General features: G+C 35.3%; 2 protein-coding genes across 3 annotated transcripts in view; one reads left to right on the plus strand and one right to left on the minus strand.

The window, feature by feature from the left end:
• Window positions 1-1,422: 1,422 nt before the first annotated feature.
• LOC5572175 overlaps window positions 1,423-27,692 on the minus strand; it is a 42,863-nt gene continuing 16,593 nt past the window's right edge. The window contains exons 3-4 of one of the 2 annotated variants that reach the window (XM_021846392.1): window positions 22,156-22,893; window positions 1,423-1,552 (exon numbers count right to left, since the gene is read on the minus strand). In XM_021846392.1, coding sequence (XP_021702084.1) covers window positions 1,521-1,552; window positions 22,156-22,891 — 768 coding nt within the window. In that variant the 5' untranslated portion in view covers window positions 22,892-22,893 and the 3' untranslated portion in view covers window positions 1,423-1,520. Of the gene's footprint in view, window positions 1,553-22,155; window positions 22,894-25,197; window positions 26,169-27,692 lie in introns of those variants that run through there. The other variant, XM_021846391.1, reaches the window with a different exon arrangement.
• On the plus strand, window positions 12,803-13,242 carry LOC5572173 (mitochondrial import receptor subunit TOM7 homolog). The gene is made up of 2 exons (XM_001660218.2): window positions 12,803-13,064; window positions 13,137-13,242. The coding sequence occupies exons 1-2, from the start codon at window positions 12,965-12,967 to the stop codon at window positions 13,199-13,201; spliced, it is 165 nt and encodes a 54-aa protein (XP_001660268.1). The 5' UTR covers window positions 12,803-12,964; the 3' UTR covers window positions 13,202-13,242.

Here is a 27,692-nt window from a genome sequence, read left to right on the forward strand (position 1 = left end):
CCTGTGTCTTTAATTGTTGCCACTAAACTTTATAACCGAAGGTGTATTTAAATAAAAAACATATTGAATTAATGTTTTATAATTATATTTTTACTTTATATGATAAATCTCCCTTGTTTGCAATATATTTGAACGCCCAGCAAAATATTGTTGCCAAAAAGGGTATATTTTTACCCATTTTGTAGAACATTCGACACTTCTACAAAGGGTAAAAAAATACCCATTCATTGACAGAAACCGCTTTTACCCGTTAAAGAGTAAACCGTGTTTACTCTTTAAATGTGGAGAGGCACTTCTAGCGGAAATGGGTAAATTTTTACCCTTTAAAGGGTAATCGCAAGCTACCGTGATGTCAGCTCAGCTGCAATTTTCCCCTCCGTCAACGCGAACGAACAAAAGCGACATCGACAAAACTTTTGTCGATTTTACCGAGTCGATGAAGTTGGATGTTTTTCGTAAAGGGCCGTTTTTTTTTGCTGCACGGAGAAATTTTAGCTAAATTTTGAGTTTGGGTAAAGTCTGAGGGGGAGGCAAGGTTCTGGATTTGTTGGAAAGCAGGTACATCACACAGCCTGCAGTGGAGATGTTGAGTGGTAAGAATTGTAGAGGTACACAGCAAACAAAGTTGTTGAATATTACATCGAAACCGCTGCAACCAAGTCATTCCCTCGGTCGTGCTATATTACACAGCCCGACGTACTCGCGAGCTATTGGGTTTATTCATATATTTCATAACGCCAAAAATGGCCATTTTTGATACCCTCCCACCCCCTCGTAACGCATTTTGTATGGAAATTTTTCAAATTTTTAATGAGCTGTAACATACCATGGACACCCACCCACCCCCTTCAGCGTTATGAAATTTGTGAATGGGCCCTATTGGTGTAATAAACACGACCGATGTAATTTCTCCGATGTAATAATTTCAACGTACATAATACGATGTAATCGATGCGATGTAATATGGAAGCTATGTAATCTAAGCGATTGAAAAGAAAAATAAGTAATCACAAATTCTGTTCAATGGTCGATTAAATTGCTTTTTATCCTTTTTCAATAATCATATTTATGTTTAAGCCTGATTCGCTGCTGACAAGTAATTTCTTGGCCTATCTTGATGTATGGGAAATTCCTGCGAGGAATCGATCAAGTAAGCGCTTTTTCTTGATCGTAGTACGCAGTTGGAAAGAAATGTCAGTTCAAACGGGAGTCGTCGTAGAAAATTTCTGCAAGCAATCGGCGAGAATTTTTTTCAGCGATTTCTTTCCAGCAGCAAATCAGGCTTTAAAATCGAGTTTTACCTTACAGATTGAGTTATTTAGTATTGTAATTTGGGAATTGATAAAAGCAATTTAATCAACCATTGAAAAGAATTTAACGGGAGAAAGGTAAAATATGTTTCAAACAAAATACATCAGTACATAGTTATTTAAATCATAAATTATTTTATTGCATCATTTATAACATTTTTGTTGCATTCAATAGTTATTCAAATAATGGAGCATAATGGCAGGGAAGCTTCAACAGAGCCCGTTCATGTTTTCGTACCGATCTAAAAAAGGAAAGAAAATACTGAATTATTATATATGTACATATCTAGGATTTTAGTATTCTACATAAACGACAGGTCTATAGTAAATATTCGAGGAAGTATTGTTATGTAAAACGGAAGTTTTATTCGAATATTTCACAGAAATGTAATTTTGATTTAGGAAAATTCCAAAATGTTAGGCTTCAACAAATTCGCTTCAGGAAATTATCCTACCATAACTTCACCTAAAATTTTAGAAATCCTGAAACAATTTTCTCATCTAGAAATTTTTGAGGAATTTTTCTTCTGGTCATACTGTTGAAATTCCAACCAAGGTCCCTCTGAGGTTTTCAAGTTTATTTTCGTTAGAGAAGCGCTTCGAGAATGGATTACCTGCTTTGCTCTTGTCCACAGTTGATCAGCAGAAGTTTTCTCGTTTAATTTTGTATGGGGAAAGGCATCTAACTTCAGGTATCTTGTAAATGAAAGCATTATTCGAAAAAATATTTGGTATGCGTGATACCCGGATAGAAACGTATCATTCAGTGAATGGAATAAACCATTAATGTACAATATAACGTATTGGATACAATACAGCGTATTGTAATTGAATGTTGAAGCAATATAATTCTTGTTTGGATATACAATTCAAAAACAATATAATATATTGTAACAGAACATTGTATTGTTTTTAATTGGTTTTATACCTTACAATTTTGGTCAAATTCCTATTTTTGCGTAAAATAACTGTTGCTTTTTTCTATGTAGCTTTGCTGAAAGAAATAAACAAAACAAGTTCAGAAAGCAAGAAATTTTGGGTGAAAAATATTCAAAAAGTAAAAATAAGTAGTTTTTTAGAAGCCACTTGACATTAGCTGTAACGACGAATGCAACCATGATACAGTTCGTTGAATTGTTTTTGTATTGTACAACAATACACGAATTGCTAATCAAGACAATACATGAACAATATATCGTATTGTATTTTCAAAATGTTTGTATAAGAAAATATCTATATTTGTATTGTTACGATACTTAACCACCCATACATTATATTGCAAAAATATCGTATACAATACAGCGAACTGTTCAAAACAATATATTGCACTGTAATTGTATTGTCATTTTACAATATACTGTATTGTATTTCCAATATATTGAATGGTACTGTTGCAATACGTTATATTGTTTTTGTATTGTATTTTTTATCCGGGTAGCCACTATCATTTCGTACAACCAGTACCAAATATTTTTCCAAAAATTGTTCCCAATTTTGAGAAATATTTCGTTAAGTGCATTTCGCCATACAAATATTTTTCGTGTTACCTTTTAGCGATTTTTCGTGCATAGACACTAACGCATGTGCGTTACTATGTGGTGAGTAGCAAATCAGGCCTTCCATTCCACCAGGAATTCCACTCTTGAAGTTCAAATAATAGTATGAGGTGATTTGCACAATACAGTAAAATTTTCCAAACTAGATATTGAAGGGACCATCGAGTAAAGGTGGTGCCGAGATACATAACACACATTTTTAAAATGTTTAAATCATTTAAACCAATTGAATAGGGCGATATTCAAAATTTAAAAGGCAATAGATGGCTCTTTTTCAATGGTAGTAAAAACGAAATCCTGAAGCAAAGAAAGCACCACGGAAGATGAACTAAACACAAAAAGTTATGTATTCACTTTACACTTGATTTCTAATCACTATTTTTTTGATCCAGTTTGCTAATTGCAAGTAATTTACGATTTTCATTATTTTTCATACGTTTTGACAGTTCTCCGACTACCATAGACTAGTTTAGGTAAAAATCACCACCAGAGGCGCTGGATGAAAAAAAAGAGTCGTGAAAAAAGCACACCTGTCAAACGCATAGAGCTTCGACAAAGTTTTGCAAATATTTTGATTTTCTCCCGTCTCTGAGTATAATTTTCATAAAATTCGAATCAATTCAATAAATAAAACTTTTTATTTTGTTGTAGGTAAGTAAAACTTGAATAGATAATTAACCATTTTCATAGAAAACCTCAATGTTTACGTTTCTGGACAGCACCCGCAGCAGCAAAAATGTACGGCAAAAAAGACCATCGAGAAAATAAATTTTGTGTTTGTGTTCCTCATAAAGATAGAGCTGTGTTCAAAAAATGGAAGAAATTGTTTGTCAAACACACATGACTATACCCTTATTTCCTATCTCCGCATGTCAAAGTATTTAAATTACAGCAACTCCAAACATTCAGAAAACTGTGTAAAATTAATAGTCTTTCAGAATACTTACGATGTGTGCGCAAAAAACACGATTTAAGAATAAAAAAAAAAAAAAAAACACAGAACATGGCATTCCTTACATTATTCTAGCAAACGTAACTTTTTTCTCCCACGTTGAATATTTCCCAAGTAACCATGGAGCATTATATCATTGCATATATAATGCAGCTGCATTGCCGTAAGCCTACCATTAAAGTAGTTTAAAAGTGGAAAAGGGCACTTTTACAGTTAAATTAATACAAGAAGGGCGATGAAGCAATGAAGCAACTTTAAAAGTAATGTTAATGCACCAGTACAATTTATAAAGTGATGTTAGTGCATTGATACATTTGTAATGTAGGGATAATGCTTTATTGCTTGACAGCTCTTGAAATTTGTTGAATAAAAGCAATGTTGCATCAATGTTGGTGATATGCAGTAGAATATGTGCAATGTTATAATGCTTGTGGTTACTTGGGTTTTGGCCCTATATCAACTTTTTCTTGTCTCATTTAGATCTTTCTTATGATATATGACTCATCTGTGTACATTCCGGGACCAAACTCCATACAATTTTGCCCAATATCCTTTAGTCAAACTCAAAATTAATGGGAATTTTGTTGAAAATAAGTTATTTTTTGTCAAACTGAAAAGCCAACTGAATTTCGGCTCCGTAAAGCGTCAAACGTGATTCAGTCTCAAAGCAACATTGTTTGAAACCTATTTATAAATTTCTTTAATATTATTTTAATAATTTCTCTTGGAATCCTCTGAAAAAAACATTGAAAATATTTCATATTCAAAAATTTTGCCTGGAATTTATTTATTAATGTTATTTATAATTGAATTTATGAATATATTTATGTTAACATTTGAAAAGATCTTTCTTTGGAAAATTTTGGAGACATTATTACAGTGTTTTTGGAGCAGAATAATTTTATGTTATTTTTGTTATGAGTACCATTGTTTTTTTTTTTGAAAAATCTGAGATATAATTCTGGTGCAATTCTTTTACGAAAATCACTGAGTTTTCGGTAGGTAAACGAAACATTGAAATTAAGTAATCCAAAACCAAATTAGATATAAAATATTTTCTTATTTACTGACGTCAGGACAATCTGATAAATAATACAGTCTACTCCCCATAACTTGAAATTGATGGGACCACCGAGTTAGTTAGGTTCATTTAAATTTCATAACGCCGAAAATGGCTGTTTTTGACACCCACCTACCTTCTCGATGATCCCTTAAATCGCATATTTGCACTGGTTTACTATACTCCCTAACTAACTACCCGCCTAAACCGGAACAATACAGCCACAGTTTCCGAAACTATCCGCAACTATTTGCGACAATTTATGAACAGTTCTATATAACATCCAAAATAACAATAAACCAACCGTACCATGAACGATTTTTACAGTTCGGGAAATGGTATTTGGGAAAATAACAATGTGGGAAATAGGCCAGACGGGGTTGGTGGTCTGATGGCTACCGCTTCTGCTTCATATGCAGAAGGTCATGGGTTCAATCCCAGGCCCGTCCCTTTCCTCGTACTTTGTAGTTGTATATCTCTCACTTGCTTCTATCTTCCATTCTAAATATATCACACTCAAACTATTCGTTCATAGCAAACGCTAGAACCAGAGACGGACAAGAAACCGTTTCCCTAACGCTTCCTACTTCCACGCGCAAGCCTTTCTTACGCCTGATACATAGGCAGTCTGCTAACCACAAAAGCAAACCTATCTGCCATGCCTTTCCCTCAATCCATACACTCCCGCATGAACTGACGTGGATGCAGTGGAATATACGGTCTACGTGGGAGTCAGTTCAATGCATCATCAATTCCTCCCCCTTCCCCTCATTGGTCTGCATTCTGACGTGGCAGGTGCCATTGTTGCCTAAAAATAGAAGATCACCAGCACTTATACACTGAGGATGCCTGTTAGTCCCAAGCAGTCATTCGGTTGGTTCCTTGTGTAAGTGCAGCTGATCTGGCGATACTGGAGTGCATCCACGGGCGGCCAATCAAGCTCAAGCTCAAGCTCAAATAACAATGTGGGAAATAGGCGGTTAAGTTATGTAACCATTTGAAAACGACGATTTTCTCGAACAAAATTTTTCATTTACTGTTTGCCAAGATGTTGAAATACTATCCATTTATTGGCCAATTTACTGTTATCAAAACAGTCGTGATAAAGTTGAACAATAAAGTTTAATTAGAAATGTACACTATACGTTATGTTGTTGATGTATGGTATGGTATGGTATTTTTAACGTATGCTGTACTGTTCTGTTGTGGTTATATCATATGAAAATAAATGGTGGATACAGATTCGCATAAAAAAATGATAAATCAAAGTGCAGAAAGTCAATTTTTAACTACTTTGCCACAATGCAGCGCTTTTTACAGTACTATTGCAAGCATTAAAAAAATCAATGAAACATAAATTTTCACACTTTGATTAATCCATTTTCCTACGCGAATATTTCGAACTAAATCAATAAAACATACATATAGGTCGAAAGAATATCTATCACAATTTAATTATCCGATCATATTAAGTACATAACTGCATTTAATTAGGTTCTGTCACACGTTCCGAACGTAGCAATATATAAAAGTAGCAGTAATTAACTGACCGACACTGTCACTATTTTAATTTATATTACACTATTTTCACCACTCTGTAGTAATAAAACAATTATAAACACTATTATTCATCACATAATTCTAAATTTATCATGCACCAGATGCACCATCACTGTAGCTCTTCGTTCGAGAGAAAACCTTCCGTCGGGCCGGGCTGACATGTAAAACTCTTGCCATACATCTCAGGTCGATGCGCGCATAAAACTTCCAGCTGAGCCGTGTGGTGAGATGAGTTTTGAACGACATCCGGCAGAATACATCACAAAAAGGTTTCCAGCTGGACCAGTCCTGCGGATTCGACAGATGGTCAGTTGTTACAAAAATCTAAGTTATCAAAGTGCCACTGGTTTTAGTTGGTCCAATTCCATTTTTCCTATCAACGATCAATTTTGTTGCTGACAGAGCTCATGCAGACGACAACACAAGTCATTTTGCAGGCTGGTTTTGCAGGAATTTGTTTGTCTCCAACGGTGGTACCTGCGTTGCATTTGAGATGAGGAATTCAGCAAAATACTGTTTGTCACGTAATCGTCCACAAGGATGTATTCAGATAACTTTAAAACTTATTAATTCCATAATTCTACTAGGATTTGTAAAATCGACCGCAAAAACGTTCATGTGGTTGATGTTTTTTTTTTTTTCACAGGCTGTCGAAAACATACACCCGCAAAACAATTAACACAGTTTCATATTCATTAAATGCATGAAGTTTTTATTGCATAGAACGATTTTTTTAAAGAAAGAAGAACAACGCATATTATTAATTAAAGCAAATGTTTTTTTTATTATTCTGAAATTTACACAGCCAATATGCATGTCATAGTCGTAATAATAATGATAATTTGTTGGTGAAAATTTTTAAGCGTTACATTGAACGCAATAATGTATGTAACAGTTTGTATAATATAGTTAAATGTCCCTGAATTAGTATGTAATGAAAAATCAAGCCCAAACCGTTAAGGCTGGGCCACAATGGTGTGAGCGGCAACGCGGCGCGGCAGGTTTTGACAGAAAATGTATGGGTTAACTGTCAAATCTTGCCGCGCCGCGTTGCCGCTCACATCATTGTGGCCCAGCCTTTAGACAAACTGTGATCTTACATTTCAACTATACTTCGCGAATGTTAAGCTCCATATTATCCAACAACAAATGGACATTGCAACAAAGGATTACTGTTTGGAATACGTTATAAACATCATTTTATACAGTCAAAAGCTTTTGGTTCTATATTGTTCAACATAAGAACAACTGCTTGTGATACATTAACATTTACAGTTAAAAGAAACATACTGTTTGGAATGAAAGGCAAACTGTATTTTTCTATGCGGGTAACGGTCCCTTCATTATCGAGTTATGCAGAGATGACTGTACATCATATCTTGTGGCTGCTTCTTCCCCCTATTAGTTCTTCATTTGTTATCCACAGAAAAAAAAACTTCGAATTACATTATTCACGTTAGCTGTACATAACAATGAAGTTGACTATTGATTTTTCTGTATCCACTTACCCCACGGTACCTTATATCTTAAAATACCTTCATGAATTTAACCAGGATTTTTTCTTATGATTGCCAATAGAAGTAATAAACCATAGAAGAAGGATGTCGCTGTCGGAACATCTTTTGTTGGCGGGGATGGGCTAAAATGTCAAAGCGAAAATTTATGCAGTTTGACTCTTATGTACCCAACATGTTTCTGAGCGAGAACAAAGGGAACACCAGCGACATTATTATTCTATGGTTTTCTACAGAAATTGTCAAATTGTTCCCCAAATTTCTCAAGAAAGTTTTAAATCCTCCAGGAACGTAAATAATAATGTTGCTCAAACTGAAGTTTATGCATATAAACGGTGTATATAAAGTTAGCAATACTGTATAAGTATATTTTGAATACAGAATAATAATAAACATTATTTTAATCTTAAAAAAATATTACAGCCTTTACTGTGCTAGGTGCCGACATCTAAGTTTCAAGATCGATTATGAGAGATTACATGTATTAAAAATATAAATCATTTCCTGAAAATTCCATCAAAATCGATCGAACCATGGTGTACAGAGTATAAAACAAATGATGTTGGTACCCAGTACTGTAAAGGTATACTTAAAAAAATAACTCCCTTTCAAAACTGTTCTATTTACAATGCATAGGTATTGATTGTGGTTTTCTTTTTGCAGATTCTGGCAGAGGTTTTGCAGAAGTTCGTTTATTGGTCTGAACGAGAAGAAATCACAAAAAAACATTCCGCTTTGTTTTCGAGGAAAATACGAACGAGTCAGATGCATACTCGATTGCACCGAAATTCCTGTCGCAACAATGAAGTGCATTAATTGTTGCATAGCGTGCTATTCTAATTATAAAGGAATGCGAACAGTTAAATTCATGATAGGTATAACACCAGGTGGTCTGATCAGTTTCATTAGTAAGGCGTACAGTGGAAAGGCGTCAGATAAACAAATTTTCAATGATGAAAATGTGCTTGGCTTGCTTGAACCATTCTTGGACGAGTTAATGGTTGATAAAGGATTCAACATCCAGCAGGAGTGTCTTAATAAAGGAGTACGCTTGCACATTCCACCATTTTTGCAAACAGCTCAACATACCGAGAAGGATGCTGTACTGAATGAAAGCATTGCGAAATCGAGGATCCATGTTGAAAGAGTCATTCAGCGCATAAAGCAGTTTGGGATTTTTAAATCCGCAATTGATGCCTCTGTGTTGGGGTTGATCGAATATATAATGAAAGTTGTATGTGCAATTGTAAATCTGGCAGCCCCAATTTTGAAAGATGAAAGATTTTAAGAGTGTTACAGTTTATATCTTTTAATGATTGTTACTTAATAGTAATTTATTAGTTTATTACATATTGTGTAATTGTTGTCAATTGAATTGGCTTAATTAACGGGTTTAAGTCGACAGATTTACCACAAGAAATAAGAAAAATAAAACTAATTGGTTAAAATATAATCCTCAGACCGAAATGCATTTTATTTTTCTAATTCACATAATCATTGTGATGCTTACTAAAGATCTCAGGTAGCATATATCGGAAATAAACTTGTTATAATGAACTTATTAATCTTTTCACGTATTCTTCGTCTGCATGTATTTCAACAACTATAAAATCGTTCTCGTATTTCGAATACACAATAAAATCACAACTATTGCATCCTAACACATACATACTCAATTGCACCTGTGCGTAGTATTTGTGATTTTTATTTAAAACCGGAGAAGAGTCATGATGTTTTAGATAAACATTAGTTGCTTTACAATTATCCATCATCCATTGCAACTCATGTTCTTCGCCTGAAACTGGACATTTTATCTCAACTAAAAGATTACATGCAGCATCGACCGCATCAGGGCTGGCTCCGAGCCATGGTTCCTTTAAACTAACAACAAATCCACATTTCTTCACCAACGGATTACGTTTTCTTCTAACAGTTCAGTGCCAACTCTTCCGTTTGTCTGCCGTAGTCTAATGCTTTCGACCGTATCAATTTGGGATTCAAATACTGCTGAACTTTCTTAGCCCAATCTGCATTCCTGTTACGAGTGTAAGTGAATAAATCATAACAGGAACTTGCAGTGATTCTCAACGAACGATGTAAATACCAAGCATCGTTCCGTTGATCTTTGGTATCTTCGGCTACATCCAATATCATTTGAACATTTTTTGCTACATTTTTCTCGTAACATATTTCATTATTGTCCGAAGCAAATTCTTCAACTTGCAACGAAAACTGTTGGGCATTCATGATCATTTTTTGTAGCTCTTCCCTAGACACATAAGTTTCGAAGTCCGGTACGTTCAGAGGTCCTGTTCTGGGCAATGGGGTACTGAGTTCCTTTCCATCGATATGTTTCTGGACCGCCGAATTCGAAGATGCTGAAAGTAATAGTTTATGTTAACTTAATACGCGATATTTTTTTATTTGAAAGGTTACCTTCTAAAATTCGATTGAACGCCTGTTACAGGAGATCTTGTTTGTGCAGCGCTTCTGAGAATGAAGCCGTAGGATGTTTACGGACACAGCACAATTGCATCACCGGTTTGGCACGCCACTGATTATTTCCTGTTTTACTCCGGCCCCATGCTTGCCGAGAATCGGTGCAAGTCATGTATTCCACGTACCTGAATCTGAAGCGTTAATGGTGTATACTCACTGGCAAAGATGCAACAGACACGCAACAATGTGTTTGCAACGTGCAGTTTCTGCTTTGCAAGAACACTTCAGCGACCATTTACGGTAGTCTGTACCGATCTTCAACTGTAGTTCGTGCGGAACATCTGCCGGGTGAGAACTTTGCAGTACGTATGCCGTCAAGTGCAAACATTCTTGGCTTTTCTTGTTGTATCCAATGCAAACGATGTGCCCAGAGTCGAAAACATTCTGGCCTTCCCGTAGCGGCCTCACAGAATCACCAACATAATCCAGTATCTGCCAAGCGATACTGGCACTTTTTCCACATTCGGACTTCCAGCAGCTAAAACAAAACAAATAACCTCAATGTTACGGAAAACAGAAAATCCATTCGAAATCTATCTAGCACACTCGTTACCTCAATTAATTCTTCACATACCAGTAATGAGAAAAAATGTTTTATTACCTGTTTGTTCCATCGTAGCTGATATTTTTGGTGATTTTGTACACGAAAACTATGAAAATAGTAGGGTAGGTGTACCAATTATGGATGCAATATGTCAACAGTAGTGATAAAAATCAAGTTGTAACCGCGTTTCTAAAACGCAAGCATGACTTGTTGGTGCCAATTACTAGTTTAAAGCCTTGCGAATCTGTTGATTTAAACAGTTTTAGTACTAAATTGACTTTAAGCTTCTAAAAATGGATTTTAAATAGCGTTGTCTTTGTACCAATTATGGCAATAACGTTCCTAGCATTCGACATAAAAGTGTACCAATTATGGGCTATCGAATATTTGCACTAAATGAACTCAAACGCCATGAAGAGCGAATGATAATGCAACGCTAATATGTAATGAAGATATCGTTCATAAAATTTTCCAAAAATTTTGGGTTAAATAGATGTTAAATCAATTTTTTTGCAATGGGTTCATTGGAGAAAATTAATTTTTGAAAAAGAAGTCAAAATTTAGTGTAAATGCAAATTATGATACAAAACAGCATTAATGATCTCACATTACCTTTCCAGTGCCAATTTTTTACGAAAAAAGAGGGAAAATTCAAAAATCGAGTGTCGCTGAAAACCCCTCTCTAACATGAAATTAGCATCTTCCGCTCGCGAACGTTTTCGAGCGTGTGATTGAAAAATCTTAGTAATTGAGTACAAAACATGAAGATAATGCCTTACCGAACCGTCCCGTCGTGGAAGTCACCCGTAAAATAGCTTTACTTCTTTTATTTTACTGATCAAAATATGTAAACAAACCGCCTCCAGAGTATTGCCATAATTGGGCTCTCATACACTCTTTGTACCAGTTATCGACATAGTGGAAATAACACGATTTCCAACTTAAAACAGTAGAATTGATTGAATACCTGCTAAATTTATTCATTTGTTCTCACTAGGCAACATACATTCATCGGTTGAAACAGTTTATCCGGATCAAATCATACATTTCGTAACGGAGGTCCCTTAGCCAACTGCTAAAGCCCTCAGTACACTCTTTGCCAAGTGTGCAAATTTTTCCACACGCATAAACTAACACTTCAATATCCACTTGACACTTCAGATGTTTTGTCATTGTTGAGACCGATGTTTGCATGTTGGTTTATGCGTGCGGAAAAATTTGCACACTTGACAAACAGTGTACTGAGGGCTTAAGAAGGTGACATATATGTGAGGCAAAATTTTCAAATGTTCATTTTTCGAAGCTTATTGGACGAATGTTCTTTTCAAGGTTTAGTTACCATCAAAAACAAATAGTTTAATCATTCCTGTGAATATAAGCCATTATAGTCTAGTGAAACAATAAGAAAAATCTCTTTTTGTTCCCACTATTGTCATAATTGGTACTATAGCCATAATTGGTACTTCTACCCTACACACTTTCGGAATACAGCAGCCAATGTTTTGATTATGAACTCTTTTTTGTCAGTTCCAAAACTTGGCGATAGGTGGCATGCGCATTGTTTTAGTTTCAAAAATATTAGCCTCTTTTAATGTTGTTGTTGTTGTTGTTGTTGTTTGAGAGGGACTTTAACCCGAAGGTCATTCGTCCCTTCTCTTTTAATGAGTTAAACCATTTTTCTTGGAAATGGGTATTATTTTACCCATTAATGGGTAATTTCATGTTAGCGTGTACAGTGTAAGGTTAAGTATTTATGAATATTTCTAATTTTCGTTTGAGCGTGTAGTTTATATTTTCCTGTCTGGCACGCGCGGCACGCCCTTTAGGAAGCAAGCACCATCGTTCTTTGCTCGTTTTGCGTGTTTTTGTGCTCGACGACGACGGTACGCACGTTTCAGGTCGAGTGGAATCGATTTTGCGGCGCTAAATTTTCCACATTCCCGGCGGAAAGCTATCCGAAAACCACATCATGAATCTATCACCAGACGCCAAGGACCGCCTGGGAGTGGTTATCGAGGTCGTCAAAACCGCTTTCCATTGGGGTTTCATTCCGACCGTGTTGTATCTAGGTAAGTAGGAAATAATGCTTTGAATAGTGTGACGTAATAGAACCTCTTAAATTGTTTACATCGAAATTTTAGGTTTCCGGAAAGGATCCGAAGCTGGAATGCCACCCCTGAGCGTAATGAGTTTGCTGTGGCAGTAAATTTATCCATGTTAATAGAATAAAAGAAATCAAAAATCTAACTGAAAGGTGTTTTATTTCAGTATTTTACTGTATCCCTAATCGCATAGATTTTGAGTTAGTGCTTCCCAACCTTTTAAGGCTGGGAGCTATAAGAGTTTTCTAAAGATGAATGAATCAACCAACATCGTTATCTGCAAATATGTCAATTTCGAGAGTAGGCGGAAAGTTCCATCCCTTATACATTTGGATCGAAACGGAGTGCAATTCTTACCAGTCTTCAAAAAATCCCTTTCCAAGAGCTACTGAGATTTAAAATCACCATAGTAAGATTCGTTTCGCGCGCATTTTTGGTTCAAATCCAGGCACACGCTATGTCTGAACCAGACGATTATAAAAATCGAATGTACATCGGATTTTTTCTCGCTAGAGATAAGTATTTGGTCTATATTTTCATAATCGGAAGGTTTCAAAATATTATATCGGTGAAAATTTTTCCATACATTTTGTATGGGCGGAAATGCGTCGAATACCTGATTTCCATGGGATTTAGTATGAAAAATGGCTAAAAAGTGGAAAAAATCAAAACTTTACCGATGGAATATTTTAAAACTTTACGATTATGAAAATATAACCCAAATACTAAACTCTAGCGAGAAAAAATCCGATGTACATTCGATTTTTATAATCGTCTGGTTCAGACCTGGGAGGGAGAAACCAATACAAAATTTCTGTACGTCATAGTGAGCCGGGATTCCGCTGTCACAAACTGTCACTGTGAGCCCAGATCTCAAACATTGGACTAACATGGAAAAAGCGCGTAACTGATTAAAACACATTTTCGCATTTCATCAAAAGTGACAAAAATCGAATGAAAATCAATTCATGCACACAATGCAAGTAATGTCACGTGAGCACCTTTCAATCGGATTGAATATAAAGCATTGAAAAACGCATCGATTTACTTTTTCCAATATAAATGAATATTTAGTGCATAGAAAACTGTGGCCCTTTTACCATGTTTGTCAGGAAAAATCAAAAGTACACAACAAAAGAAAACTAGCGATTTTCTCCAAGCCTGCCTTGATTGTTGTTGGCAAGCTGGAGTAATCTTGCAGTTCAAACAAACATTGTTCTATATTTCGTTGAATCCTTGATCAATTGTTTGATGGTAAAATAAATCGAGTCAGCACTGATATTTCTGACAGTGTTAACTGAAAATTCCTGTCTGACAGGACGTTTGGGATGAGTCCATCGTTAATTTTTGACAGCCTTCTGACGTACTAATATGTACTGTAATGACTTCCTATTTAGATGGGACTCCTTGCTCCTAATCAGAGAATATGAATAAAATGCTATCAGAGTTTTAGAATTGACTTCCGCAAGAGCATGTCTGAATCTACCAAACATAGTGCTGTGACGGTCAAATATTTGACTTAATACACTTCACCAAGGCTAGTAATGACCGCCAGTAGGGTGGTTTGATACAACTCTTGGATGTTTCTGATGACCGATGTAATTTTATTGCTTTCCTTACAATTGTGCCTCTCGTTCCGTAGGTACGGTTCATCCCAATCCCTATTAAAACGTCGAATATTCATATTGGACACGAGGCACATTTTGTATCATTTCATTCGGAAAGCATGTTTTATTCTTGTATTCAATTGATATCCTGTGAGCTTAAGGTGATTATAGAACGAAGCCACACCTAAAATTTTAAAAAGCACAAGACTTGAGAACGAAACAGCGCTCCGTGGTCACCACCAGCAAGCAAGCAATTTGATTGTTTTTCAACGCGAACTGTTGTCAGATTCTCTCGTCTTGTGCACTTGAAAATTCAAAGTTTGGCTTCGTTTTATAATCACCTTAATGACATTGATTCAATCCTGAGATTGAATCCTGTAACAAATCCCGCACGCTGAGATTAAAAAAAAAGGTTTTCGATTTCGAACGATCCCGCTCATTGAGATGAATTCAAAGCATGCTTGTTTAAATTTTGCAGCAGAAGGATGATCTAGAAGAAGAATCTAGAAGACTGATTCTACCAGTTCTGATCAATGGACCGATGCACGAGTTCACTAATTTGACGTTTGAGCGATGCCGAATTCACTAGTTTCCATGGTTACCTAAATAACTCGGCACCGCTAAAACGTCAAATAGTGAACCCGTGCATAGGTCCATTACGCATTCTCGCGTTAACGTTCATAGCAACAACATCGGGAAGTAGAAGCTGGTCTTGTTTGAGCTTGTTTCGCGGACACGCGGTTTTTGGAAAAACAGAGAGTTTTAATATTTTTGATTGAAGTGGTGGAATTGTTCATGATTGAATTGATTATTTGAGTTTCGCGTTTTTTTTTAAACATATCCATTAACTTTTATTATCTTTGAATTCAGAAATCCTAGAGAAAAAAAAATCAGCTAGAATAGGTTAGGTTTAATTTTAGTGATAAGTGGTGTAAATATAGGTTAAGTTTCAGTGGATGAGCTCAAGTGATAGTGAGTTTTTGGGGTTTGAGGACCAAGATGGCGTAAACCAGGACTCATTCCCAGGTAAGAACGACATAAAAGACGGATTAATGAAATGTGGAGTTAGACGAAAGTTGGAAGAAATTATCGAAAGTCAAAAAGCAAAAACCTGTAAGGTTGACAAAGGAACGGAAATGGTACAACGAAAAGAAATGACGACCAATCTGACAAACAAAATGAACGTCGATGGGACAGAAGAAAATGAAACAGACAAACTGAATGAAGCAACTGGTATGGAAAACAGAAGGAATATGAAAAAGGACCCGAAAACAAACAAGTACACGACCCGCGAAAACTGGATCAAGAATACGACAGATACAGTTTTCTTCATTGAGAGGGACAATCCAAATGACAAACCAGTGCACACGATGGAAATGGCCAAAATTCTGCATAATATTGGAATAAAAAACTACAAGGAGTTGAAATTCGCAGGACAAGGACGATACAGAATTTCCTTCAATCGACCGAGAGACGCAGAGGATTTGATTAATTCAAGACTACTGACCGAAGAATTCAAATTCAAGACATACGTACCTAACATGCTAAAGGAATCCGTAGGTATCGTTAGGAATGTCCCCCCTTCGCTGACCGACGATGAAATATTAAGCAACATTCAGACTGGAGGCAAAAAGAAAATTACGAAAGTGGAACGAATCAAAAGGATGAAGGACGAAAAATTGATACCGACGTACACAATCAAAATTTTTGTTGCGGGACAAGAACTACCTGAAAATGTTGCTATTTACGGGGTAGCGGCAATGGTGGAAGCTTACATCTTCCCCATAAAAATGTGTAATAAATGCTGGCGATATGGACACAGACAAAAATCATGTAAGAGTAGGAATGACCGCTGCGAAAACTGTGGTCTTGAACATGACAAGCAGACATGCACGAATCCGACTAATTGCTATCACTGCAAACAGACGCACAGAGTGACGGACAAAAATTGCCCGGAAAGGATTCGCCAAGACAAGATTCGTTACGTTATGGCTAATGAGAGACTGACCTTCATTGAAGCATCAAATAAATTCCCAAAACCACAACAACTACAAGGCAGACTGGAATCATTGACAGAATTTCCCCCCATGACAGGAAACGACTGTAACAACACCCGACCAACAACCCGATCTCAAAACTCACTGACAGGTACAATTCACAAAACAGGATACAATTTGAAACAACCGCAGGAAAAACCGTCCGAAGTAACTACAATCATAAACAAGATAAGCGCAATACAGAAATCCATCCTCAAACACGCAGATAAATCTAAGAACAACAAAGACACTATTGACACCGACATTCTACTGATTAACATAAGCGATCAAATTAAGTCGATAATTGAATCGGAAGTTATGAAAGGTCAGGCCAACCCAGCAAGTACAGCATGGACAGTTACAGGAATTTAAAATTTATGCAACATAACATAACTAGTATTCGTCCTTCTGACACTCGTAAAGTACTGATAAACTTCCTCAATACAAATATAATTGATATAGCTCTTTTACAAGAAATTTGGATTAAACCTAATGAAGAATATAAATTTGCAGGATTTCAATTTGTTAAATTACTAAGAAATAACGGTTACGGAGGCGTAGGTATACTAGTCCGTAATGAAATGACATTTAAAAAATTTAATTTGCAAGATTTAAGCCCATTGGAAGCAATAGCCATTAAAACATTAAACACAGAAAAGCCTCTTTTAATAATTTCAATATATATACCTCCACTCCCTATAAGGAATCAAGACATTAAAGACCCGTTAACAAAATTACTAGAAATAATTGAAAAATCAGAATTACCAACAATATTAGCTGGAGACTTCAATGCTCATAGCCAAACCTGGAATTTGAAACAAAATAATTGTCCAAGAGGAGAGTTATTAGAAAAACTATTAGAAAATACAGCTTTAGTTAATTTGAATGACGGTTCCCCTACATTAATCAAATCACCAAACACAACTCCATCAACCATTGACTTAACATTTGCATCATCAGATATAGCACATAAAATTGAATGGAATATACACTTTGATGAAATTATGAGTAATCACCGAATTATATCTTTTGAAATATTAAACTCTGCTAAAAAATATAACTATCAAATTGAATGTATTAACAAAACAAAAGCAATCAAAATGATCAATGAAATTGATGTGGAAAAAATAACCGATCAACATAAAATTTTACCTATTATAAGAGAAAAAATCGACCAATCTAAATATTTAAAAAACAACAATAGAACTTCCAAAACATGGTGGAATAAAGAGATTGAAGAACAATTAAAAATGAAAAACTTTCTCTTAACAAAATATTTCAGAAATCCAACCTACGAAAATCTGATACAATTCAAAAATGCAAAGGCTAAATTAAAACAACTCATACGAAAAGCTTCAAGAAATAACTGGAACATACTGATTGACTCAATAAAACCTGATATGGACTGTAAAGAACTATGGAATATAATAAAACGAATTGGAGGAGGTTTTCCCACCAAAAACAATAATCACTTACTGAATGATGCAAACTTAGCTAACAAATTTGTTGATATAAATTTTCCAGAAATAATTCAAACTTTAAACTATAATCAATCCCCAAATACATTCACAACTAACATTTCAATTTCAGAAGTACACAAAATTATACATTCCAAGAAAGATAATTCAGCTCCTGGAACTGATGGTATATCATTTCACATCCTTAAAAATCTAAATTCATCATTAATAATTAAAGTAACAGATATGCTTAACGTAGTTCTAAAATCATACGATATTCCTGAAGACTGGAGAGAGATAAAAATAGTTCCCATTTTAAAACCCAACAAAGACCCTCTAAAAGCAGAATCATATAGGCCAATTTCCATGCTTTGTGTTTTCCTTAAACTAATTAATTTTGTGGTAAAAAAACATTTAACAAATTTTCTAATGGAAGAACAATTATTACCGGAATATTCATTTGGATTCAAACAAAAAATGTCAGCAGTAAACTGTGTTAACGCATTAATATCTCATATTAAAGAAGCTAAAAGAGAAAAAGAAATAGTAATAGCAACCTTTTTAGATTTATCTAAAGCCTTTGATAACGTCAACATTGAGAAATTATTAGAAATCCTTAACAATATACAGACTCCCCCCGAAATAATCAATTGGATATACCATTATCTTAGTAAAAGAAAAGTCATCCTAACACTAGCTAACGGAACAAAGATAATAAGAACTACTAACAAAGGACTTCCTCAAGGTTGTCCTTTATCACCTGTGTTATTTAATATTTATACTATGGAATTACATAAGTTATCAGGAGAAGATAAGATTTTCTTTCAATTTGCAGATGATTTCACTGCTATAGTTAAGGCGAAAACAATACCTGAGGCAGAAGAGAAAATGAATACTTTTTTAAACCAAATTTTAAATATATTTAATAGTTTAGGAATGCAAGTAAACCCCGACAAATGTGCAACAGTAATTTTTACAAATAAATTTCACCCCACTACAAGAATCACAATAAATAATATACCAATAGAAATAAATCCCTTTCACAAATTTTTAGGAATAATTCTAGATCACAGATTAAATTTCAATAAACAGGTGGAATACTCTACTACAAAAGCTAAACGAAAAATAAATATATTAAAAATGATAACAAAAAAGAAAAACGGAGCACATCCGGAAACTGCTCTTAAAATCGCAAAAACGATTGTTCAACCCCATCTTGACTATGGACTTACAATATCAGCAGGAACGTCAAAAACATCATTTACAAAGCTAGAAACTATCCAACACTTGTATATTAGAACGGCAATGAGATACTTAAAATCTACACCGAATCATGTTATTTTAGCCGAAACAGGAGAACTACCGTTAAAGGAAAGAGCAGAATATTTAGCTTTCAAAGAAATATCAAAAAATATTTACCATAATAACACTCCAATAGTTCCCATTCTAAATAAAATGATAGGATTAGAAGAAACACCAAAACACTGTTCATACTTAGAAAACATAGCTAACATTAACAATTTCCATTTACTACAGCTAGCCAAACCTAAACCATTCAACCCTATCAAAAATTTAGTAATTAAATCAGAAATAAAGAATTTAACAAAAAAGAATATTACAAACAAGGTACAAAAGCAAATGGTACTAGAAGTAATTCGATCACAATATACAAATAAATATCTTATATACACTGATGGATCTAAAATACAAGACAGAACTGGATACGGTTTTTATGATAGTAATGAAAAAACGTCATACAGCGGTAGACTTAAAACGCAATTCACCATAATGAATGCTGAACTATCTGCGATACTGAGGGCAATTGAACATATCCTTGAGAAGAATATTAAATATCCAGTGATATTAACAGATTCGAAAAGCGCAACCGAATTATTAAAGAATATTGAACCCACAGAGAATTATTTAATCAACGAAATTTTCCATAAAGTTAATCTATATAACGGCGAAATAATAATACAATGGATCCCAGGACATGTTGGACTTCTAGGAAATGAAAGAGCAGACTTGGCAGCAAAACTAGGAACGAATATGAATAAGATAGACGATCTGAAAGTAACTAAAAGCGACCTTTTACTAAACGTTAAGAAAGAAAACTACTGTATTTGGAATCAAAGATACAAGACTATTTCTACAGAGAAAGGTAAGCAACATTTTCAAATTCTACAAGACGTAACTTCTAAGCCATGGTTTTACAATTCTAACTTACCCACAGACTTGACTATAATATTATCTAGATTAAGATCAGGACATACAGCAACAAAAGATAGATTACATAGTTGGAAACTTATTGAATCAGATAAATGTGAGCAATGTAATGTAACAGAAAACTTAACACATATTTTGCACCACTGCCCTAAATTTCAATCAGTTAGACAAAAATATCCAATACTATCACAATTTACAGACATTACACTTATTCTAGCTGAAAATAATACTGATAAAATAACCCAGATAGCTGAATTCATTAGAGAAATAAAAGTTAGTGTTTGAATATTAAATCCGTTTTGTTAACTGAATTCCAATAAATAAATAAACTTAAATTGACGTTTGGTCAGAACATACTCCCGGTACTGAAATCAAATATATTTGACTTGCTTATTCGCCTTTTCGTTAAAAAAAATGACATACGATGATGTCAAAATGCAAAACAAGACTTGGCTGAAATGGATCGATAGGTCTGCGCCAAAGCGAGAAGAAGAAAGAAGAAAGAAGAAAGGTCCATTACGGAGTAGCAATCATTGACATGTACAGTAGGGTGGCTCAAAAATCGATTTTGCTGATTGAGATGTCCGATTTGAAAACGGTCAAAGTTGTAGTTGACGAAAGTACAGTCAACTCTCCATAACTCGATATTGAAGGGATCATGAGGTATCGATGATAACTGGTATTTACCTGGGAGGGAGAAACCGATACAAAATTTATGTACGTCATAGTGAGCCGAGATTCTGCTGTCACGAACTGTTACTGTGAGCCCAGATCTTGAAGAATGGACAAACTTGATAAAAGCGCGTAATTGATCAAAACAAATTTTTACATTCCAACAAAGTTGACAACAGTCGGTTGAAAATCAATTCCTGCGACACCCAAAAGCAATGTCACGATAGTACCTTTTAATTTGATCGAATATAAAATAATGAAACACGCTGTTTTTTTTACTGTTTTCCAATCATCATTAAAATTGGATGCACATAAAACTATGGCCTTTTTTCCAAGTTTGTCCAGAAAGATCGAAGGTACACAATAAAAGAAAACTAGCGATTTTCCACAAGCCTGCTTTGATTGTCGTTGGTGAGCGGGAGTTATCTTGCAATTTGGAAAAGTGTTGTGTCATATTTCGTGTGTAGTATCGGTGCCTCCCTCCCAGGTATTTATTATAGTTCTCTAACTCGATAACGAGATACGGAATATCGAGTAAGGGAGAGTTAACTGTACTAACAGTACCAGCGTAGCTCTAAAATTCTAGAGTACATGGGCGAGCACTATGACCGATTGAATGCATTGACTGATTTGCTTATAGTAATTCCCATACAAACTTTGAAGGGATTATGAAGTCTCAGTTTTATCCAAATGAGCTCAAATTTTGAGAGGACACTCTGAATTTGATCTAGAATCGAGTGAACGGAAGCTGAGAAGCAGGTTCTGTCCCAATGAGAACGTAATACCATGAATACCTAAAAAATGAAATGAATTTTAGCAGTTATTGTGTAAAGATTCTTCACATTTATTGATTAATCCAAAAAAAAGGACACTTATTCAAAGTGGCTTCGAGGACCCCCTAGAAATTCGCAGACCACCGGTTAGGAAACGCTGGCCTAAATGTTTTTGAGAATCCTGAACGGATTGTGGCAGGAAGTGAGTCTCACTAGACCAGACCTTCCCAGAACTTTATGATGCCGGGAGCAAAACAATAGCCAGCGAACTCTACAACAATCCTTACCTTTTGGGAGAGAATTTTTCCTCTTGAGCTCGTACAACTGCCGCGGAGTGTAGAGTTTTGGCTTTGAATTGAGCAATGGTTCGAAAATCTCATCATTCGGATCCTGATCGCTGACGCTGAAGGATGTTGTTGAACTGCTGCCGCTGGAATCGGAAGAGCTGTGGTCGCTAGCGGACGACGTTGAGAGGGTGAGCGACACGGAAGGAATAATCTGATCAATTTTCGACTCTACAGCAAATTCCTTGATGGTTGTAAATTGCTCATGGAGAGGCTTCCTTGGATCATACGGCTCATCTCCAACTTCGTTCGAGACATTCTTCTCGTCTTTGATCATCGCAAAGAGTTCGCCGTTTAAGATTATTGGTAATCTCCCTTCAACTCTAATATCGTTTCTCATAACGGACACGGTCCGCGTATTTTTACTGCTTATCGGTCCATCATGACCGCTAATTCCTAACGTTCTGAGAAGTGGAGTAATTTCGTTTAGATTGCGCTCGCTCAACACCTCCTTTGTTGTTGGCAGATGTCCTAAAGGCCCTTCGTTGATCTCCATGATCTCGGACGCTAATTTGACATTGCTGATATAATTACTGTCAGCAATCCCCTTACCACGAGGAAAAGTTTTTTTCACCGTGGAATCTTCTATAAGCGACCGTTCGTAATCACTGACCGACATTGAATATCCCCAGCTACTCACCTCCTCCTCGATGTCGTCAAAGGTCGAATCGTTGGCCATGTCTGAAAGCAGATTAGATACAGGATATGTGATATCTCCTACAGACAAATACAAACACATAATTCAATCTAGCTCACTATTTTAATGCAAGTCTCTAAAATAGGCCCTATTTATCATAGATGATCTATTTGATCATCACGTCAACATCCTACCACAAAATCGCTCACTGGGACAGGGAGCTATGAATTAGTAGCGTGAAAATAGAGTAATACAATTGATACTTCTTGAACAGAATTTTGACTTTTGAAAATGCTTCTGAAATCCCCAAGAAATGTTTCAGAAGATTACAATGAAGAAATATCAGGAGTAGGGGTAGTCGAGTCAGTTTGGCCAATGGGGTGGAATGAGCACCCCTTGAAAACTGATTGAATTCTTAAAATTTCATCTGAAATAACATGCAACCCCAAAGCTGATGAGGAAATGAAGCAATAGGCATGTTATAAGTCAGTGTTCGAAACTCAAAGAAAAAGAAATAAATGGTGTTCGAAAAAACTGCCCATACTGCCCCGAATGGCTCTTCTTAATTTCATCATTTCAGAATAATGATGTTTGACTGTTAGAATGTTCTTAAAAAATATATCATTTTGCACGGAGTGTTTATAAATACTAATAACTTTCAAGTGTAGCATCAAAATAATTGAATTTTTAGATTAGGGTCAGGCGGGGCAAGATGAGCACCCTAAGGATAAGCGCGATTTAAGCATACTTAAACGTTCTTATTTTGGTAAAATTGGTAACCATCCTTATCTTTTACATTATTTCTTTGATCCCCGACCATTAAAAGTTTTAAAAAGTGATAAATAGTTTTCCAAATAATACGTTAAAAAATAGCTTTTTTATCATCGATCAAAACAACTGCGGGGCAAGATGGGCACCCCAAAAAAAAACATGCAATTTACTAAAGAAAACTATTATTTTTCAATGCTTGCAATATCCCAAGATATTATCTTTAATATGTGATAGTATTTATCATCAACTAGCTTAGTTTTTAAAACTTTTATCAAAAAATAAATAACTTTTCAAAGATTGCTATGATTTTACTGAAAAAGCGATTAAATTTATTGTTTGTTTATATTTTTTAGCAAAATTGTTTTGTGCAAAGAGGATACCGTAAGTCAAGCCCATAGCTAAATGTGTTTCTATAATTTCACTCTTTTACTTAATTTTGAACATGGTGCTCATCTTGCCCCAAGGGTGTAAATTTATTGATATAATCAAAATAATTGAAATATTTTTTTCAATTTGATAAAAATTTTCCTCCTGATTATCTACAGAAGATTATTCCATAACTATACGGCCAAAAACGTATGAATTAAATTGTTTACGCAACAAAAATATCACTTTTAAATGAAGAAATCTTATATAAAAAAGAGAAATTGATATAATCAAAATAATTGAAATATTTTTTTTAATTTGATAAAAATTTTCCTCCTGATTATCTACAGAAGATTATTCCATAACTATACGGCCAAAAACGTATGAATTATATTGTTTACGCAACAAAAATATCACTTTTAAATGAAGAAATCTTATATAAAAAAGTAAATTTTTTGACTTCTATGTATTTTTGACAATATTTACGTTGTGCTGTTGATTTTTTAGCTAAAATTTATGGCCATCATATCAATTTAATGATATTCATCAGAACCCCAAATAATTTATTGAAAAAAAATCGGGAGGAACGACACAAACTAGGGGTGCCCATCTTGCCCCGCATTCCCCTATATGATATTATTTTGCAATCAAAACTGGGGAGCTCATATCCGATGTGGGGTATTTAGAGGTGCGGGCGAACATCAAATCAGTATTTGTGATAACATCAGTTTTGAAGTGGTAGTTGTGCAATGCTAACTTCGGCAAGCCGAAAGTTCACGATGCAGCCGAAGATGACGTCACGTTGAGAAAACTGCGAACAAAATTTTTCGCAACCTTGTCGTCACCATCAGCTGATCGTTTGTTTACATCTTTTTCGTGACTAATACAAGCAAACACATACTAAGAGCCGGACCTGTTATATATGACATTGGCTCATATCACCCCATCCGTAAAAAATCGACTCGAAAAATTACAAATTTAGAAAAATCAATCATTTATCCGTGAACTTCATAAGACAAAGAAAATCAAGCGAATCTAGTGTATTAATCTAAAAATTGTTGGAAATCGTGCAAACATTCGAAAAACTCGTAATATTTTCAGCACTTATATCGGCTTTTACTTAAGGTGCCCCTACTTTTCGGTTTTCCCATGATCGAATGTAAAAATACCTCCTACGATTATGTGATATCTCCTACAGACAAATACAAAAATTTTAAAAATATAAAACTTCAGCATTTCAAACATTTTAATTAAAATTCTTGTGTAACCCATATATTAATACAATTAATTCACACTATAAGACCTAATAATGTGACGACCAACCCTTGATCCCACTTTCGCCATGCAATTGCCGAGACGTATAGAAGTTTCCTAAGGTATTGTCATGCACCCCGACGGAATAGACTTCCTCGTACCGATCTCGTTGCGGTTCGACTGGCTTCAGTTCATCGGCGGTCATTTTACGCCATTTCTTCTTCTTTCCTTTACCGTCTTTGGCCTTTTTGGACTGATTTGACGACGAACTGCTAGTGGTGATGGCAGAATCGTTCGATGAGTTGGCCGCTTCGGCTTTCTTCGATTTCGATTCCTTTGAAATATTTTCTACTACGTGAATATTATCTTCTTCCGGGACAGCCAACTCTGGAATGGTGCTGAACTGTTCTGGCAGAGGTTGTTCGGGGTCAAAGTTTTCTGGTTCATCTATGCCCTCATCCTCAGCGGTTCCACAATTCCGGAACAGATCAGCATTCAAAATTACAGGAACGTTTCCATCAATTCGTATCTCCTCACTCGCTACAACGTTCCTTCTAGTGGTCTTGCTATGAATTTCATCATCTCGACTGCTCAATCCCAACTTCCGCAGCATTGGCGTAATCTCGTTTTCTGCTGGACTAGCGAGAAGCTCTTTACTCGTTGGCAAATGGCCCATCGGGAAGGAGTGAGCTTTTAAATCGCTAATTTCCGAAGCAAGACGCACAGAAGACATGTGCTGAGGATTGAGGATGCCTCGTCCACGGCCTCCGACCTTGCACTGGGGTTGCTGACTTCTAGTCGCTTGCAGCGTGCGTTCGTAGTCTGAAAACGATGTCGAGTAACCCCAACTGCTGATCTCATCCTCAATGTCATCTGCTGGCGAACGGTAAGCCATGTTTGTAAGGAAACAGATTTGGATTCGACGAAGCTGCAGGAATGACGGAATTTTAATTTACTGTGGACCTTTTTAACAAACTTATAACTAATGGCCATGCATGATAAATGATGATGAAAATTGTATTTTCCATTGTTGTGTTGTGGACATGTTTGTCACTTAATTTCGGGATTAACTGTAAACTGTAATTGAGTTATTTGTTGTGGAATGACGATGGAACACTTGGCCATTTCATTTGTCTGGGTGGTCGGTGACGTACGTGACGTATTCTCAGAGAATTCGTGTGACTATCACAACAAATAAAACAATTCCCTTGAATGAAAATCTTTTTTATGAGTTATGCATGTACAAAAAAAAAGTTGTTTTTGAAAATTATTCTGATGCAAAATGTGTTCCCTACCAGTAAAAATTAGCAACCAGGTACACTCCCGTGCAAAAGTTTGGGTTCACCCCCTCAAAAACATACAAAAGTGTTCTGTCCATATCTCCGTGATTACAAGTCCAATTCAAACTCTTTAAACCGCATTCGAAAGGCAAAGAGTTATTCTTGCTTCGTATGTATTTTTCCAAGAACATTTTTTTTAATTTTGTATATTAAATTTTTACTTAAAGTTGTAACATTTTTCAAAAAACACACTGAAAAATCATATCTAATTTCCTCAGCATTGGGTCGACCAAAATTTTAAATCAAAGTGTCATTAGAATCGTAATCTTATATTCTTTGATGAGACACCACGAAAATTTGGCGGAAAAATCTGGAAAATATTCAAAATCAATGCCATTTTTCAACCGATTTTAATAGTTTAAAGCTTTTTTGAGCGCAAATAATGGCGGGTACATGATTGGTTTGAGATTTCCCAGATTTAAGTAAGTTCAGGTGAACCCAAACTTTTGCACGATACACCAGTGAACCCAAACATTTGCACGATGACTTGACTGACTGTTTAATTGATTTTGAATAGTTTTCAGATTTTTTCGCCAAAATTCCGTAGAATCTATTCAAAGAACATAAAATTGTGATTCTAAAGACACCTTGTTTTAAAATTTTGGTCGATCCAATGCTGAGGAAATTAGTAATGTTTTTTCAGTGTGTTTTTTGAAAAATGTCACAATTTTAAGTGCATATTTAGTATACAAAGTTCAAAGAATGTTTTTAGAAAAATACATACGAATTAAGAATAACTCTTTGCCTTTGGAATGCGGCTTAAAGAGTTTGAATTGGACGTGTAATCACAGAGATATGGACTGAACACTTTTGCATGTTTTTTAGGGGGTGAACCCAAACTTATACACGGGAGTGTACATTATTTCAGGACACATCTGTTCTAATTCTACACACCAAATTTTCTATTCATGTTTCAGCAATACCATTTACTGAAACCATTTCAGCAATGCATAGTTTTGCTGATATACAGCATTTTTCGATTTGTTTGCTGAAATTCACTTGCTGGATAATGGTCAACGTTTTCAGATTTGCTGATTTTCAGTAATTTATTTGACAGATTTAAAAAATTGCCGTAAATCAGTAAACAAAATTGCTGAACTTACATCAGTAAT

Source organism: Aedes aegypti, chromosome 2, assembly GCF_002204515.2.
Source record: "Aedes aegypti strain LVP_AGWG chromosome 2, AaegL5.0 Primary Assembly, whole genome shotgun sequence".
In the NCBI taxonomy this organism is placed as follows: Eukaryota; Metazoa; Arthropoda; class Insecta; order Diptera; family Culicidae; genus Aedes; species Aedes aegypti.

Excerpts from the sequence above, each read along its gene's own strand:
- LOC5572173 (XM_001660218.2), top strand. The coding sequence starts at position 12,965 with ATGAATCTATCACCAGACGCCAAGGACCGCCTGGGAGTGGTTATCGAG. Across the intron at positions 13,065-13,136 it reads TCCGACCGTGTTGTATCTAG|GTTTCCGGAAAGGATCCGAA; the intron begins GTAAGTAGGAAA and ends TCGAAATTTTAG.